The 16,559-nt window shown below is 34.5% G+C and overlaps 2 protein-coding genes across 5 annotated transcripts; one reads left to right on the top strand and one right to left on the bottom strand.

Moving 5' to 3' along the window:
• The first annotated feature begins 438 nt into the window (after nucleotides 1–438).
• LOC11425882 (probable transcriptional regulatory protein At2g25830) lies at nucleotides 439–7,613 on the top strand. 4 transcript variants are annotated; one of them, XM_024779553.2, is made up of 9 exons: nucleotides 439–625; nucleotides 767–930; nucleotides 1,699–1,760; nucleotides 2,309–2,465; nucleotides 3,228–3,302; nucleotides 3,414–3,691; nucleotides 4,777–4,897; nucleotides 7,082–7,173; nucleotides 7,382–7,613. In XM_024779553.2, coding segments are annotated over exons 1-9 (1,041 nt in total). In that variant the 5' UTR covers nucleotides 439–534; the 3' UTR covers nucleotides 7,383–7,613. The 4 variants fall into 4 exon arrangements, 3 of the variants coding, with proteins under 3 accessions (XP_024635321.1, XP_024635320.1, XP_024635322.1); XM_024779552.2 differs by having other exon boundaries at nucleotides 7,082–7,214; XR_003010443.2 differs by lacking the exon at nucleotides 7,382–7,613 and having other exon boundaries at nucleotides 4,764–4,897; nucleotides 7,082–7,111.
• Nucleotides 7,614–7,703: 90 nt separating this feature from the next.
• On the bottom strand, nucleotides 7,704–11,195 carry LOC11423389 (carotenoid cleavage dioxygenase 8 homolog B, chloroplastic). Its single transcript, XM_003603562.4, has 6 exons — nucleotides 10,798–11,195; nucleotides 9,061–9,804; nucleotides 8,770–8,963; nucleotides 8,464–8,653; nucleotides 8,270–8,372; nucleotides 7,704–8,184 (listed from the first exon to the last, which is right to left on the bottom strand). The coding sequence occupies exons 1-6, from the start codon at nucleotides 11,116–11,118 to the stop codon at nucleotides 8,039–8,041; spliced, it is 1,698 nt and encodes a 565-aa protein (XP_003603610.1). The 5' UTR covers nucleotides 11,119–11,195; the 3' UTR covers nucleotides 7,704–8,038.
• Nucleotides 11,196–16,559: the final 5,364 nt, after the last annotated feature.

The following is a 16,559-nucleotide window of genomic DNA, read 5'->3' as shown; positions in this document are numbered from 1 at the left end:
CAACAAGAAAAATATATTTAATAATCCTTTAATTTTTGTCGGGGGATAAATGTAGTTTAAAAATGGCTTAAATAAATCTTCCGTCCTTGTAAATATAGGTCATTTGAATTTTCGTCCTTGAAATATGCCCCTGTAAATATTAATCATTTGACTTTTGGTCATAATTACATCTGATTAGTAACTTCAGGGACGAAAATTCAAATGACCTATATTTGCAGGATGAAAGTCCTATTTAAGCAAACCACCTCGCCCAATCATCACTTGCCACATGGGCACCACGTCGCTAATGACAGTCCACCTCGGCAAAAAAACCTAATTAGGACTAAAAGTCAAATGATTAATATTTGCAGGGGCAAATTGAAATGATTAGTAACTTCTGGGACGAAAATTCAAATAACCTATATTTGCAGGGACGAAAGACATATTTAAGCCTTTAAAAATTACCAAGTGATATAATCCAGTAGAGGAGCATATCCTTGCCTTTGTATTGTATGATTCTCCCCCGTATATGCCATTACCGGTAACAGTTACAGGATGTTGCGAGTGGCGCTTAGCCTTCACGCGTTCTCAACTCGCGGCGTTTTCTCCACGCGCCTCAGTTCCTCCTCATTCTTCCTCCTTCACAGTGAGTGCTGTGCTGTGCTACTACTCTCCCTCTCTCATCTTTGCATTTTCATTTTCGCAGTTATCTATCTATAATTACACGATTATGATTTTCCAGAATGAAAGAATGAATCAGATTCAGATTGATTCTATCTCTTCTCAGGGAATATACATATTATTTCACCGTCGCTGCTGGATGCAAATGTAATAAACTTTACTAATTACCATAACGACAACAACCGTCGAGTTCGAGTTAGAAGAAGAACCATATGGACTTCCACTCCTCTTTGTATGGGCAGACGTTCCTGCAAAATCGCCGGTCGAAAGGTACCGTACCTCCCTTACTATCTTCCTTTTCCTGTTTTTTCTATAATGCATATCACCTGTTTGATCAAAATCCTGTGTTGTAACATCACACACTCCACCACCACGTATATATAGATATATTTGAACGGTAGAGTTCAACAATTCGGTGCACCTGACAATATGTTCATGTGCTCGCACTCCTAAATGTGCACCACTGATCGACGATATTAAGGGTTTGGGACGAGAATGACTCCATTTATGAATATAGAGACACATAGAGAAGGTTGGTGGGACACATGAGACCCAACAATATCCTCCTTGTCTATCTCTTTTAAAAACGAAGCACTCTATTTATTTTGAGAAATGAAGGTGATCTTGACCCATATTATATTAGACCTTGTTTAACTTGTTTGAATAAACAGTTTAATTAAACGTTTATAATATAAGCATTTATCATATAATTGCTAATGTATAAGCTATTTCTATAACAAAATATTAAATAAAGTCAAACTGTTTTCATTTAAGTTATCTTGGAAACCTTAAACGGAAATAAGCTGAAAACAATTGATAGACATGTCATAAGTTGTTCACTTAAGGTCTCCTAATCAGTCTCACAATTCACAAATGCTGATGCTATTAGATAAGCTCAAATAAATCATTTCTAACAGCTCTAAGTTGATTTGCATTTTGATTAGTGCAAGTTTTTCATTTTTATGGTTCCTACTTCTGTGAAGATGAAGACGTTATTTGAAGTCTTCTTCCAAGTTTTCTTATTTGCCACAACTGCAGGAAGCCAACAATGCAAAGAAGATGAAACTATACTCAAGGATTGGAAAGGAAGTCGTGTCTGCGTAAGTCCTTCTTCAAGTTTATGTTGCATTCGTTATATCACTGTTTTTTATTTTTTATTTTTTATTATTGATTCCATTCCCATGTTATTCATCAAAGCACAATTCCAATCCCTAGTAGTCTTTGCTTTTAGAATTTTATTACTAATATATTGACAGTGTAAAAAAAATTACATATATGTGCAGATATTTTAGGAGATAATGTTGCAACTTGCAAGTTACAACACGACACCGCAATGATATATGATTTTTTTTATAAGCCAATGATATATGATTGAATGTTTGTGGCACATGTTTTTATGATGTCAATGCATAGTAATCACACTTATTCGCGTTAAATGAAATAGATTATTCGGTCATCCTTTTATTTTATTTAGATTTCTCTTCCCCGTGTTTGTGGCTGGATTGATGCGCTTATTTTCCCTAATTTAAATCTCGTCTATTCTGTAATTCATATTGGTTCCGGCTTTAGGATTTTGTTAGTGTCTTGTTTCCCTTTTTGGATCTAGTAACCATCTTATGCACAACTTTCATGCTGCTAAAAACGACAGAGTAAAGAAAGGCGGTCCTAATGTAACATCAAATTCAGCCTTGGCTGCTGTACTAGAAAAAGTAAAGGAGCTTGATGTGCCAAAAGATATTGTCGAGCGCAACATCAAGAAAGCAACCGAGAAGGGGCAAGAGGATTATATTGAGAAAATTTATGAGGTTAGAATAACATGATTGTTTACACATTTGGATTATCTCTGTTTTCTTAAGAAATGATACTGTCGTCATGTTTTAAGATCGGAAAACATAAATTTTTGTGTAGTGTTACACAAAATTAAGAGGAGTCCACTATTTTTTTTTTTTTGAAAAGCCAAACTAGCCCACCGAAATTGACACCGGAGATAATCAAACAGACCTTAGAGTCCACTAATTATAAACAACAGCAGTTTGTTTTCGTCTCTTGCGAGGTGACAATGTCATGTTTTTTAGTTGAAGTCATATAGAAAAGAAATCAAATCTGTCACTGACAAATGGAGATTGCAAATGATGTTTCGTTGCCTTTGCCATAATAAATTCTGGTGCGTTGAACATCTCAGATATCTGTTTGTTTAGAAGTAACACTCTGTTGCTTTTCTCCAATGGATGACTGGGTTACAATTCCATGTTCACTTTTTAAATTTAAAAAGATAATAGAAGAAATCTGCTTTGTCTTTTATTTTCTTTTTTACTTAGCAACTAAAATGTAATTTTTTATCTTCAAATCTTCCTTAGCATAATAGTTATTATTCTAAGATTAATAATTTCAGTATTCATTATTTCAAAAATACAATTCCCTAGCAATTGGTTCATCTCAGTTATCCAAACACGATTTATGTTTGACAGTTTGAGATGTTCAACAGTTATCTTTGTTTGCTGTTATTATTTGTTTTGTTCTTAAGCATAATTTTTAAACAGAAATAATGTAAACATGTTTGGCTGCAGGGCAATCAGCTTTGTTTGGTAAATGTACTAGGTTACAAGATAGGGTATGGGACTGGCCCAGCCACCCCAGAATGGGTCGGTTTTTTGTTTGGGCATTGCCTTGGGTTCTGCAGTATCCTATCTTTTGAAATATTGATCCTGGAATATTAATTAATTTAGCTCATAACATTCTTCCTTTACCCTCAGGTTTATGGCTATGGAGGAGTTAGTATGGTAGTTGAGGTATCAACTGATAAGATAACTCGTTCTGTGGCAAAGATTAGAGAAGTGATAAAGGACTATGGAGGAAAGATGGCAGATTCTGGGTCTGTGTTATTTAAGTTTAGACGTGCTCGGGTAGTAAGTATTAAAGTCACTAATGCTGACAAAGATCATCTGCTTGGCATTGCTTTAGACGCTGGCGCGGAGGATGTAATTGATCCTCCAACTTATGAAGATGATACTGAAGAGGATAGGTCAGAAAGGTAATGCTCTCATTTTTGTTATTATTGTGTTTCTCAGTAATAATCAAATTTCTGGTTTTCATAAGATTAAATTTTATGACCTCGTCATCATATCTCTAATGAAGCCCCCCACTCACAATTCCTGCGTCTCTTGTCTGTCTATGGGGTAAGAATTTTTGGTGGAGGAAAACTTTAACCAGCTATGATGAATTTATTTATACTTTTGACTCGTCAAAACTTAATTAACATGAAAAGTTACCCTCCCCCAATTACCTCAGTTTTTTCTCTTTATGGAAGAAAACATTTGTCAGTCTCAATGAGAGCGCCACTTTGCCTAATGTTGCTGACTTTGTGAAGTCTGCAGTACATTCTTAGATTTGTTTCATATGTGTAGTCAACAATCAACATCAATGGAACACATTATCTACAACTAAGTGCCCCAATGCCAACCCAACTTTAGAATACATTCTTGATCTGAGTCTTGAGTAATGAACTTTGTGGATAAAGGCAAAATTTGTTTAGCTGCATTGAAGTGAAAAATTTTCTAGTAGATGTGGACTGTGGTCAATTCCCAACTGCCATCTGCAGGCATTTCACTTCATCTTGTAACTATAACGAGGGCTGGTTTGGCCTTTAGAGGAAATTCTTGTCTGTCATATTTAAATAATGTTTGTAAATTAACTGAAAATGTCAACAATTTGAATGCAATCATACATACTTTGTTTTTCAAATTTTCTAGAATTTGGTTTCCAAAATCAACACTAGATAGCTAAAATAGTACTACAATTTGACATTCAGATTTATGAATTTTACTTTCTTTGAGGAGTTAGTGCATGGTATAAGTGTATCAGATCTTACATTAGCGTCAAATTAATCTAGCACCCAGATATGCTCTATAGACAGGGCAAACATTTCTCACAACCTCTGCATCATCTGTAGTGTGGTCAATTGATTTTCTGCTTACTGGGTAGCTTTGATAGCTGTAATAATGGCTAAAATAAGTTACAATCTTTGCTTTTCTATTTGATTACTCCATCATAACATGGAGATTCAAATTTTTAGAAATAGACCTAAACCTAATAATTGATTTTAGTTCCTTTTGCCAGGTATTATAAAATTGTTGGTTCTTCAGAGAACTATTCATCTATACTATCGAAGTTGCGAGAGGAGGGCATAGAGTTTGAGCCTGATAATGGTTCTGAGCTTCTTCCAAATACTACAATTGAGGTTTGTTTTGGCTATTGCATGTGCTATTTCATTTATTGGAGTTTCATTTTTCTTTTCTTGCTACTCCTGTTGGTGTCATAGACCCTATGAAAGTTGGCAAGAAACAATGGTGACAGTGTAAGTTTAATTTGTGATGCGGCAATATGCAATTTCATCATAAGATTGATAGATACTGATATAAAAAATGTATAGATTAATAGTAATATTACAATATAATCCCAAGAAATTCGAGAGTCTTGGTTCTCCCCCCTCCAAGAATTTGAGAGCTTGGTCTCTCCCTACCTATCCTTTATCCCAATCCCTGAATGCCCTTCTTTTCCTCTGCATCTTTATTTATAGAGCAGTGCAAAATGGTGCAAAGGTTTTTTTCGCACATAACACACGAACAAGTACTTAACTGCAAACTCATTATTAATGTTACATTTTATAAATAAAAAAAATGTTTAAAATATAATATTCCCATTATGGGATTGCTACTAAAGATTCATTTTCCGATAACAGCTTCTTTGCACGGCGGTTTTTGGATAGTAGCTGCCAGACAGCCACCGCATATAGCCTTTCTGCAACATGTTTGTTTCGTCGCCGCCGTCAAGCACCGTGTCTTCGCGTTGATAGCCGTCGTTGCAACAATCTTCTGTTTATTAATGTTGCACCGTGGTTACTAACACTTTATTAATGTTGCACCGTGGTTACTAACACTACAACCACCGCGCAAAGACCACAAAATGCCACTGCTATGTTTATTTTCGTCTGACTTGACTTCGTAGCACTGTTTCCAATTAGTGGAGAGGCAAAATTTTCTCAGTGAATAGTGAGACGGTGGCAAGAACAACACAGTATAGCACCCATGATTTCATGGTGACGTATTCAAGGATTAATTTGCTTAGTGGATAGTGAATGAGAAAGAGGGATATCGGAGTCGGACGGTCATTATTGCTACAACTCATTCACGTGGATTGTGCGAAAAAATATTTCGCACACTGAAGTATTATCCTTATTTATAATACTAACTCCCTATAGCAGTTACATAGAAGTTCTGCAGATAACCTTTACTGCAGATAGAAGTTACTGCACATGTAACCGTTACTAATTATTAATATATTAAATTAACAATCTACTAATATTCTGTAACTTCTGCCCTTAGGAGTCCTATTGCTAACAAAGATGAATCTGTAAATTACCCTTGTCATTTCAATGTTCCGTTCTTCAGCCTGAATTGCATCTTTAAAGATTTCCCTTAGCAGACAAATTTTTCCGTTTTAGGGAAGCTTTCTTGGAGAGTATAATTAATGTTCCAACATTGCTTTATTACGTTTACATGCATAAACTACCCATTATTCTAATCCTGGGTCTACATTTTCAATTTCTAGGGATAGAGGGAGAGAAAATTTTGAGAGGGAAGCAAGAAGTGGGGAGGAATTTTTCCCCACAATCAGCCCACCTCCCATTTTTTCAGCCCCACCATCCAACTGAGAATGTACGATTTTTCAGTAAGTCCTTTCCGTTTTTTTTTATCTCCGTCGGTCAAAATGGAGAAATGGTGAATCACATTGAGTTTGAAATTATTGGTCAAAAGGTTACCTAAGTTTCATGTTCTGCGGAAATCTGATTTTAATTGGAAATAGTAAAGAACTGTTTGGATGCCCTGAGAAGGACCACTTATTTATAACGCCATCAGTCCATATAATTGGCTCTGCCTTTGAATTTTTTACAGATGTATAAACTACATGGTTAATGGACCTAAACAATTAAGGGAAGTAGATTCAGTTCTATACTATTGTTTAGCCTCAAACCCACTTCATTATTCCTTTCAAGACCTTGGTCTATTTCTCATGAACATACTTTGAGGGAAGGAATTGAAAGTGCAGAATACCTAGCTAAGTGGCGTTACTCCTCAGTGTCATGAACATACTTTGCTGATGTTATTGGCCTGACTATGATTAATTGTAGTCCACCGCTTTGTTTTCCTTTCTTCTTGTGACAAAAAAATAAAAAAATAAACCCACTTCATACTTGAAAGGACGAGACCTTTCATCTCATCAATTGGTTTAGCATGTCTTATGTAATTAATGATGATTATCATGGTATTTAATTTATTGTCTGCATTCTACTTTGGAAGTAATTTTTTATTTAAAAAAGGGTTTATCGGTATAAAACTTGAGTCATTTGCTGGTGTTTTTTCAGGTAGATGACGAGGCTATGGACTTGAACAAGGAACTTATGAGCAAATTACTTGAGCTCGATGATGTTGATGCTGTTTATACAGACCAGAAATAGTAATTTTTATATCTTTAAGCTGGTCAGCTGACAAATCTAGGTTATTCTGATACTTGGAATCCATATCACATTATTTATCTGGTCCATTTGCAAGATGCAAAGTCGGTTCAAAATATTATTAGGGATTCCTCCATCAAACAGTTATTTACCAGATATGCAGATCCGGCTCGTGTAGTGTCTAATCTGTTTTTTTTTTTCCTTTGCCAGGGTAGCCAGAAGCATGTTTTCTGGGAAGGGAATTTCATTTTGAATTTTTGATTCATAATTGAGGTTATTTAAGTCATTTGTTGTCTTTTTTTTTTTTTAGAGGAAATCATTTGTTGGCTTAATGATACAAGGAATTGAACGCTTCAATAAAAATAAAATTGGAAAAAAAAAATCCAATAGTAACAAAAGAAGTTAAAATTGTTTCCTTCTGGTTGGGTTTGTTGATTCCGGAGAGATTTCTTAGCAACTGTCTCCTTTGATTTCTGTCTGTATTATTTATGTAATTGGCCTTTAATAAGTAGATTATGTATGATATTGCTAGTCAAGACAACAACTCTTTCATTCATGATTAATATTCATATATGCAAGTCAATACATATGACTTTCAATGCGTTTCAGTATATGCGAACAACCAAGCTAGGGAATCCGTATAATCGCTAATTTTATATGTATATCTGTGTATTTTACATGAATAATTTAATATTCTGCGACGAATGTGAAATTCGTTTAAATGCAACTTTATCATACATGTACTTCCATTATGGATTGCTATCAGCTTGCACTTATAGATGTAGAATGTTACTGTACAGATATTACGCTTGCAAGTAGTTGCATTTTCTTCTTCAAAAAAGTAGTTGCATTGTTTTCTGAGCAGATTTACTGTTTTGGAACCCAACATCCATGCAACCCATATGGAAGTCCATAAGGGAACTTAGCTCTGGCAATCTCTTCAAAAGTGGAACCATCTAAAACCAAAGCATATCCTTCTCCATTTTTCTCACTGATTATGGAGATTACCACACCTGTCATATGAGGGTAAAAAAAAGTTAGAACAAGGAGGGGCTGATTTTGCACAAACATGAATTAATTACTGACAAGAGTTCTAACCATCATCTTCCTTTGTTGCTCCTGGTCGAGGCACAAAAAATGGTTCCGAGGGTACAGCACCTTCTTCATACCAGTTCTTAGCCCTTTCTGATTGTAGATCGATCTACATATACATGTTAAAGCACGTTCAACTAAATGTATGTTGGGTTATATTCGACAGAAATGATAAGAATTGACATATAAAGAAAAGTAACCTTGGTGAGGGTGTTGGGGAAGTTACAAGGGCGCTGTGCTCCACAAGCATAGGCATATCTGTACTTCAACCCTAGATAATTAGGGTTTATGCTGCACATGTCCATGCCTTTCCCATGTTCATTTGGGTCTAATGCTGCGTCTAATGTTCCATATGGACTTCCATCCAGTGGTATTCTAAACCGACCAACCCTATTATTTCAATAAACAATGATTTTATTTTAGATTAATTTCATTTAATATACGTATTCAATTATGACCTTGCAGGAAGGGCCAAGGTAAAATAATTAAGATGTCAAAATACGTACCTAGCATCTGGCAGAACATCTTCGCCGTTAAATGAGCGAAGGTTCTGTAATCTAAGCTTGTCAAGAATGTCGGTGTTTGAATTGTGCTCACAGCAGTCAGCAATAACAGCAGTTACCCTCCCATCTTCATCTTCCTCTTCATATGCATTTATGAAATGGAAAGTAACGAACAAAGGCACTTCCACACTTGCCACCTTCAAAATCACATACCAAAATTAAAAACAAAATTAATCAGTGAAACACAAATACAACACATCATATTATGTCAGAGATTTAAGTATATGTACTTACAATCTTTCCACTAGTCTTGCACATAACATGCATAAAAGCTTTGGACTCAGGATGCCACTGAAATTTGTACAACGGAGTTGGTTCAGCCCTGAGCAAATTCTGAGCACAATACCTCAATGGCATTTCAGGCACAATAACATAGTGTTCAGTAACGGGAAAGGAATGAACCCAACCGGGTGAAGTACCGCCCCGACAATCGACCCGTCCAATAACCTTCCTCTCATTAGAGCCAGGTTCCATCCTCGCCACTAAGTACCCTGGTTTTACAAGGTCAGGGATTAATGTTAAAAACTCGTTATCCGTGACAATGGGATGTGCAGAGTGAATAAGACCCCCCAAAGAATCACTGTAGTCAAACTTTCCAATTGTCTCCAATGTGTCAGGGTCTATCACTATTGACCCTTTTTGTGTCTCCGTCAAACAAACCACCCTCCCATCACCGAGCTTCACCACGCCTGTATTGGCATTGTCGGTAAGTGAGGAACCGGAGAAAAGGTTTGCTAGCTCCCCTACATAGGCTAAGAAATTTTCAGCCTTAGGGACTTCAGAAAATTCACGATAACATATCTTCTGATTTTTCTTTGCTGCTTGATAAGCTTGAGATTCAACTTGCCGATGGCCGGCTACTAACCGCCCATCCTCGAAGTGAAGGCCGACCAAGGTGGCGTACCCGTCAAAGAGGTGCCTGAAGTTGTAGTCCCCTATGTTCCACATACCTGGGCCATTCCTTATGTACGTTCCTTTCTGCATGTAAAATTATCAACTCTTCCTTAGCTTTGTATTTATCAATTTTTCCAATAATAACCTTTTTATGTCACAAGTTGATAATAATTATTTCTCCTCAAGAAAAGGAAGTTATTAGTTATTTATGCATATGTGTACCATGTAAGTCCTTACTATAAATTATCTCATATATATGTATTACCAAATTCAAAAAAATTGGTGGTATTTTATTCATATATAATTGATTTTTCTTGCTGTACCGTTTATTTTATAGCTAACGACATGATGACATTTGTGTATCATGTACGAATCAATGGATGCACATAGATCCCTTAATATTATTTTATTTTTTGGGTACAATCCCTTAATATTATATAGTATATAATCTTCACCAAAAAAAAAAAATATAGTATATAATCGATTATTTAACTTAATTAATTTGTTATTAAATTCTTGATTCCGGTAATATACTCTGGTGGGTTCCCATTTGCTGACACGTTACTGGACAAACCAATATTACGTGTAGGATCAGCAGTTTTTTTTTATATTTTTAATAATATATGGAGGCTTTGTAGTTCTTGTAACAAGAATATTTCTGTTCCTTTCCACTTTGACTATGTTTTAAATTTTGTTGCTTCGATAAAACCATCAAGTAGAACTCTACTAATAATGGTGGTAGCATTTACTTCAAGTAGAGGTTACAAGCTACAGCGATAGATACAATATAAAATTATCCTGTATCTTTATTTAAAACTTAAACTTTGACAATAATTTATTCGTTATATGATACTATAAATCTTTATAATGGAGTAGTGGTTTAGAGTTCAATGATTACCGTCCTCTTTCTTTTAAGAAATGTTAGATTTCAGAACAAAATAAACGATGTTCTTTTTCTTTTTAACGTATAGTTTTCATGTTGAAATTAATAATGTATTTTTTCGGCAATAAAAATATAAAATGGCATTATTTGATAAAAACTATGAGTGTTACGGAAAGAAAGAAAAAAACACTCACCAGCCAGAGTGGAATATGTCCTTGAACAAGCAGTTCTCCTTCCCATCTCTCTTGAGGGATACTAGTCCATGCAACATGGTGTTGGTGGTCGCCGGTGGTCTCTGAACGTTTCTCCGGTGGTGGAGGTGGAGCAATCACACGCGATGGACTAACAACATTTGTGACGGTCAAATGATCTCGAAGATTATGTTGGCCTTTATAGATGCCCTTGTTTCGAAATGAAAACTTTTTCCTACAAGTGTTATCAAGCATGTCACAAACAACCATATTTTGCTTTGAAATGGGGTTTCTTATTATAGCTGGCGAGGCTGTGAAAGCCATGGAAATGAAGTTACTATTGATTGGAGAAACAAGAGCCAAGATATGTAAGAGGAAAATAGAAGTAGAATTTTCTTAGTGAGTAGAATGAGTATGAATGAATGATGCACTTATATATAGGAAGGTCTTGGGCAGCGAACTGATCTATGAATATATATTTTTTTTTTTGAAATATGATCTATGAATATGTTATGGACCCGAATTTCCTGAAGTCGCAAGTTCAGAGAGTTTAATAGAGTAATTGATCTCACCCATTGATTTAAGATTGGTTGATCTTTTTTTATTAAACAAAGATTGGTTGATCTAAATTAAACAAATAATTTCATGCAGTTAAATGATATCGTCCGTTGATTTAGATCGAACAGCTGAAAATTGTAACTGCGTGACATCGTTTGAACTATATATGTATGCTTTGCTTTGTGGGAATCTTGATGGGTGGAAACCTTTTCCACTACGAGACACCGTTTGTTTTTTATGGGGGCCTTATACTTTCAAATCTTTTAATGATTGATTAATCTCAGCAAGCATCTCATTTAAAAAAATAAAAATAAAAAAAAATTCAAGAATCACAGAAAAACTATAATATGGAGTATGTATAGTTTTATTTTATTTTATGAAAGTATACTGTAATTGGACATAATAGAGTTCGTTAAATAAAAATCAACAATTAACTATAGGCGCAAGAACTAAACTAGCTAATAAATTCGATAAATCTAATCAAAACTAATTATTATTTTTTTCTTTCTAATGTTCGAGTATCAAACAAATTCAGCATTTGTTTGAATAATTATAGCTTCACCTTATTCGAAATCAATCATCTGAAACGTGAATCAATTTTTCTTTTTTACACTATATTGTGGTGGTTTGGGGTGGTTTTTTGGAATGGTTCAGGGTGGTTTATGGTGGTGCGTTGTTGGTTTTCGTGGTGGTTTGTAGAGGTGTTGGGCTGATTTCGCGGTGGTTGTAGTGGTGGTGGTTTGTGGAGGAGCCGGGCTGATTTCGTGGTGGTTTTAGTGATGTTGGCTGGAGGGTTAATGGTGGTCGATCCGGATCCGATTTATCCGTCGTTTTCGGTCCGGTTACATCTGATCTGATAAGGATTAGCGTGGAGGAGGTGATGGTGGTGTTGTATGTATGGTTTTGGTGGTGAGCGGTGAGGGTGGTGATGTAGGTCACGGATTAGGTGGTGGGAGGAGGTGATGGTGGTGATGTTGTGATGCTTTTTTGGTGGATCAGTGGTGAGAAGAACCGGATTTCGGGTTGTGTGTGTGGTGGCGGTTTTGTGGTGTGTGGTGGCGGTGATGTAGTAGGGAGACGAAGCATCATAATCGTTTCTTACGGTGTTTTCGGTGATGTCTAAATGGTGGCAAAATGGGTGGTGGCCAACGGGAAGGGTAGCGAGGTTATTAGTGTTTGTGTGGTGTGATGGAGATAGTTGCGTGCGTGATGGTTGGGGTTTTTTTTGGAAGTGTGGTTTTTGCGCGGTGGTATGGACGGGGTAGGCTTGGATAATCTAGTTTCGGATTTTGTGGCAGCTTGTGATGATATTTGAGGAATTTGGTACAACTTTTATTTATGTTGTGTGGAGGGTTGTCTTCGATTTTGATGTTCTTTTACTTATTTCAAAGATAGTCATTTGTTAGGTGTTGTTTCCTGTGGGTTTTTTAGATTTTGTCTTAGATGCACGGGGTTTACAATTGGGTGTTTCCCATCTTTCTGTTGTATGTTGCTTTTTTTAAGACTCCTGGCCTAACACCTCTTGTGCAGGTCAAGACTCATTATAATTTTAATAATTTCCATTTTAACTTTTTCCCAAAAAAAAGTTTCATAAAAATCAATTGATTAAATCTAACCAAACCAACATACTCAGTCAAAAAAAGAACCAAACCAATATATTCTACATGGATTTGTTTGGTTTAAATTTCATAAGAGAGTATTGCAAAAATACAATCAAATCAAACAATTTTAGTCCCGGTGAGCTTAGCTCAGTTGGTAAGGGTAATGCATAATATATTTATTTAAAATATATTTATTTACATCCTAAATTAAAAACCTATTTATTTATATTAAAAAATCTATTTATCTCTATGTTTTTTCCTTCTAGCAAAATATATTTGAAATAGATCTGTTAATAATATAGATTATAAAACTAATCTTAACTTTAATTTGAAATCTACTTTTTAATACTCATAATCAGGGGCGAAACCACAACAAGCACTCTGTGGGCATGTGCCTGCACAAAATTTTCATTTAAGTATATAGTAGTATTATGTTGTGCAACTAACTGCCCTCCTTTTTTTAGTTTTTTTAGTAACTGCCCTCATTATTTGAATGTTAAAGAAAAAAAAACTCACTATATCACATTAAAACTAGTCCAAATACTTTTTTTTAGAGGAATCTATTCCAATTACTATTTTTTTAAAAAGGCTATTCCAATTACTTAATATCTCATTTATTATTTATTGATAAATTGATCACAGTATATATTTTGTGATTATTTGTAATCATTTATTTTTTCAAATTGAATGATAATTTCAATTTGGCTAAATTATATCATAAATTCTTTAAGTTATTTAATTGTAATAAGTTGATCATTTACGTTTTTTTTCGTACCTCTTAGATCCTTTAAGTTATTTAACTATAACAAGTTGGTCTGTTAAGTTTTTTTCCCGTATCACTTAGTCTTTTAAGTTATTTAACCGTAACAATTTGAGAGATTTCAGATCTTAAAAATTTAAGTTTTTCAAGGCTTGAAATTTACAATTAAATAACTTAAAGGATCTAAGTTGTATGAAAAATACTTAATTTAAGGACCAACTTGTTACAATTAAGTAACTTAAAGAGCGTAAGTGGTACGAAAAAACTTAAAACCAACTTGTTGTAATTAAATAACTTAAAGGACCTCTTGTGTAATCTAGCCTTTCAATTTTTAATGCAAACTTTATTACTTCCTCCGTCCTAAAATGACTTAGTTGCATGTTTCACATATGTCAATATACAATTTTTATCTTTAATACTTATAATCATCTATTAGCAAAAATTATAGAAAAAGATAATATTTTAAAAATACTCATTGAGACAAATCCATATCTTATATGCCCCCACGATCTAAATATTCTGGCTCCGCTATTGCTCATAATGAAAGTTTATTCAAAAAAAATAAAAAATACTCTTAATGAAAGTATTTTTTTTTATTTTTTTAAATTTAATGCAATATCACGAGTCATAAAAATAAAGTTGTCCATAACCTTTGAATTTTTAAATTACTTTTACCGTGACTTCTTAATATTACCTTTTCACTGTCTGTTGTATAAAAGTTTGTTGCATGTGAAGTTGTATAGAAGTTTGTTGCATGTGAAAGTTTTGTATTAATTTTAATTTTTTAATTTTTATGAGAGTAGTAAACAGACTAAACAACAATAAGAGGAGAGGAACATGCTCCTCTCACGTCTTCTTCAAGCTTGATATTAAATTAACAAAGAAGTAGAATGTCCTTTAAATGCTAAGAGGGATTGTAGGAATGCTTTTTCTTGATCATATCAACAACCATTATGGAATCAACTTTGCATACATTCTTCTTCTTTTAAGCCCGTCAAGACTACCCGCTCTACCCAAACAATGTCGCAGATCACATGCATGACAGTTTCTGAACTAGAGTTACATCTAGGGCATATATCACACTAGCAATGTCAATGAAAAGTGTCAAATTCACGATAATTTACCATGTATTTCAACTTATTTTGCAAGAAATCCCTAAATTCTTGTAAGGAATTGGATCAAAAGAATTAATGAATGATCAAGCAAATAGCTTACAAGAGGCACATCAGGCCACTTGCCCGACGGGCAGATCAATGGCCTGACGACTCAAGTCAGAAACTTATAAACTGAAACAAGGGAAAATCTCTCAATGAAAATATGGCTCGTCCATCAAGTGATGACGGTTTAAGTCCCACATGGATGATCTAGCTGAAACTCATTGGTGAAACAATGTATATTTATCTGGCAAACAATCTACTCACCAACGAGAGTGCTTTTTCAGAATCTATAAATAGAGGGCTTGTAACATCATTTTATTCTCATTTTTATCTTGTCAAATTTTAGAGAGAGAGAGAGAGAGGGCAGAAACAAGGTGGAAACATCAAAGGCTTGTAGATCAAGATCATCTAGAGGAAAAGTCCTTAGTGGAGTCGTCACCTAGTTCATCCGGATATGAGTGCAACCTTCTTCTCCAGGCGAATGAGGATGATGTACTTGCACATACTCCGGCGGTCAACTTAGTAAGCGTTGTGGAATGATAAGTATTTTCATGTAAAAGTGAGCACGCCTGACCTAATGCTCATGAGTTTGTATTTATAGTGTAGGTTTAGGTTTTTGGTCCTTGAACCTTTACCTGAACAGTTGTAGTCTCCAAGGGATAGTTGTGAGCATATCATGAGAAGATGGCCTTGGATCCATACTCCGACTGTCTAAATTAACTTCTGGATCATTATTCACAAGCAGTCCTATGTAAGGTCTATATCATGGTTCCTATGAGCCTTGTGCAAAGAGCAGCTTGAAACATATCTTGGGTTGGACCTCAGCCCAATACGAAATGCCAACGTTTATCTTAACCATTATTTTATTAAGTAGAGAGTGACTCCCAAATAAAAGTTAACCAAATAGACAATTAAAGAATTTGTAGGTAAAATTATACCCCGATACTCCAAAAAAGAATTGCCATATTCTTAAGTTATGGATATTTTTTCACTTCACCTATATTGACATGCTATATTCAAATTTAACAATAGTCTTAATGCACTCATTTTAATTAATTTTACAAATAATTAGCCGACAACTAAATAAGTAATTGAAGATTAATAAATATTGGCAACATATATGATTATGAATTGATAAATGAATTAGTATAATATTACCGTCCAAAGTGGAGATGAAATAAATTAAGGAGGTGCATTGGTCATAGCATTTCAATTGCAAAGCAAATGATGATGCTTTCCATGAATGAAGTATAATACACATGCAGCACTTTTTCATTATTTGATTTTTGTTTTATGCAAATTGAAGTATAATAACAAGTGTCAATAATGAAAGTACTTACATAGTTCTTACTTCTTTAAGGAAGTGGAATGGCAATTGTTGCCACTTGCCATTTTGTACAAAAAAAATAATTCTTACTTCTTTCGGAAAGTGGGAATGTTGATAGTTGCCACTTGCAATTTAGTACTCACTTCGTATCTATATTTAAGCACCCGTTTGATTTTATATTTGTTCCTAAATATAAATTCATTTTCAAATTACTAGATGTATTTGTTAATTTTTTTTTTAAACATACTTTTAATTAATACTACTAACTTATCTTTAAATATGAAAAGTCAAATTTAATACACATACAAACAAAGGACAATTTAGTAATACTAACACATAAAACAGACACATTAATTACACTA

Source organism: Medicago truncatula, chromosome 3 (assembly GCF_003473485.1).
Source record: "Medicago truncatula cultivar Jemalong A17 chromosome 3, MtrunA17r5.0-ANR, whole genome shotgun sequence".
Taxonomy (NCBI): domain Eukaryota; kingdom Viridiplantae; phylum Streptophyta; class Magnoliopsida; order Fabales; family Fabaceae; genus Medicago; species Medicago truncatula.
This window is presented reverse-complemented; position numbering and strand designations above follow the sequence as displayed.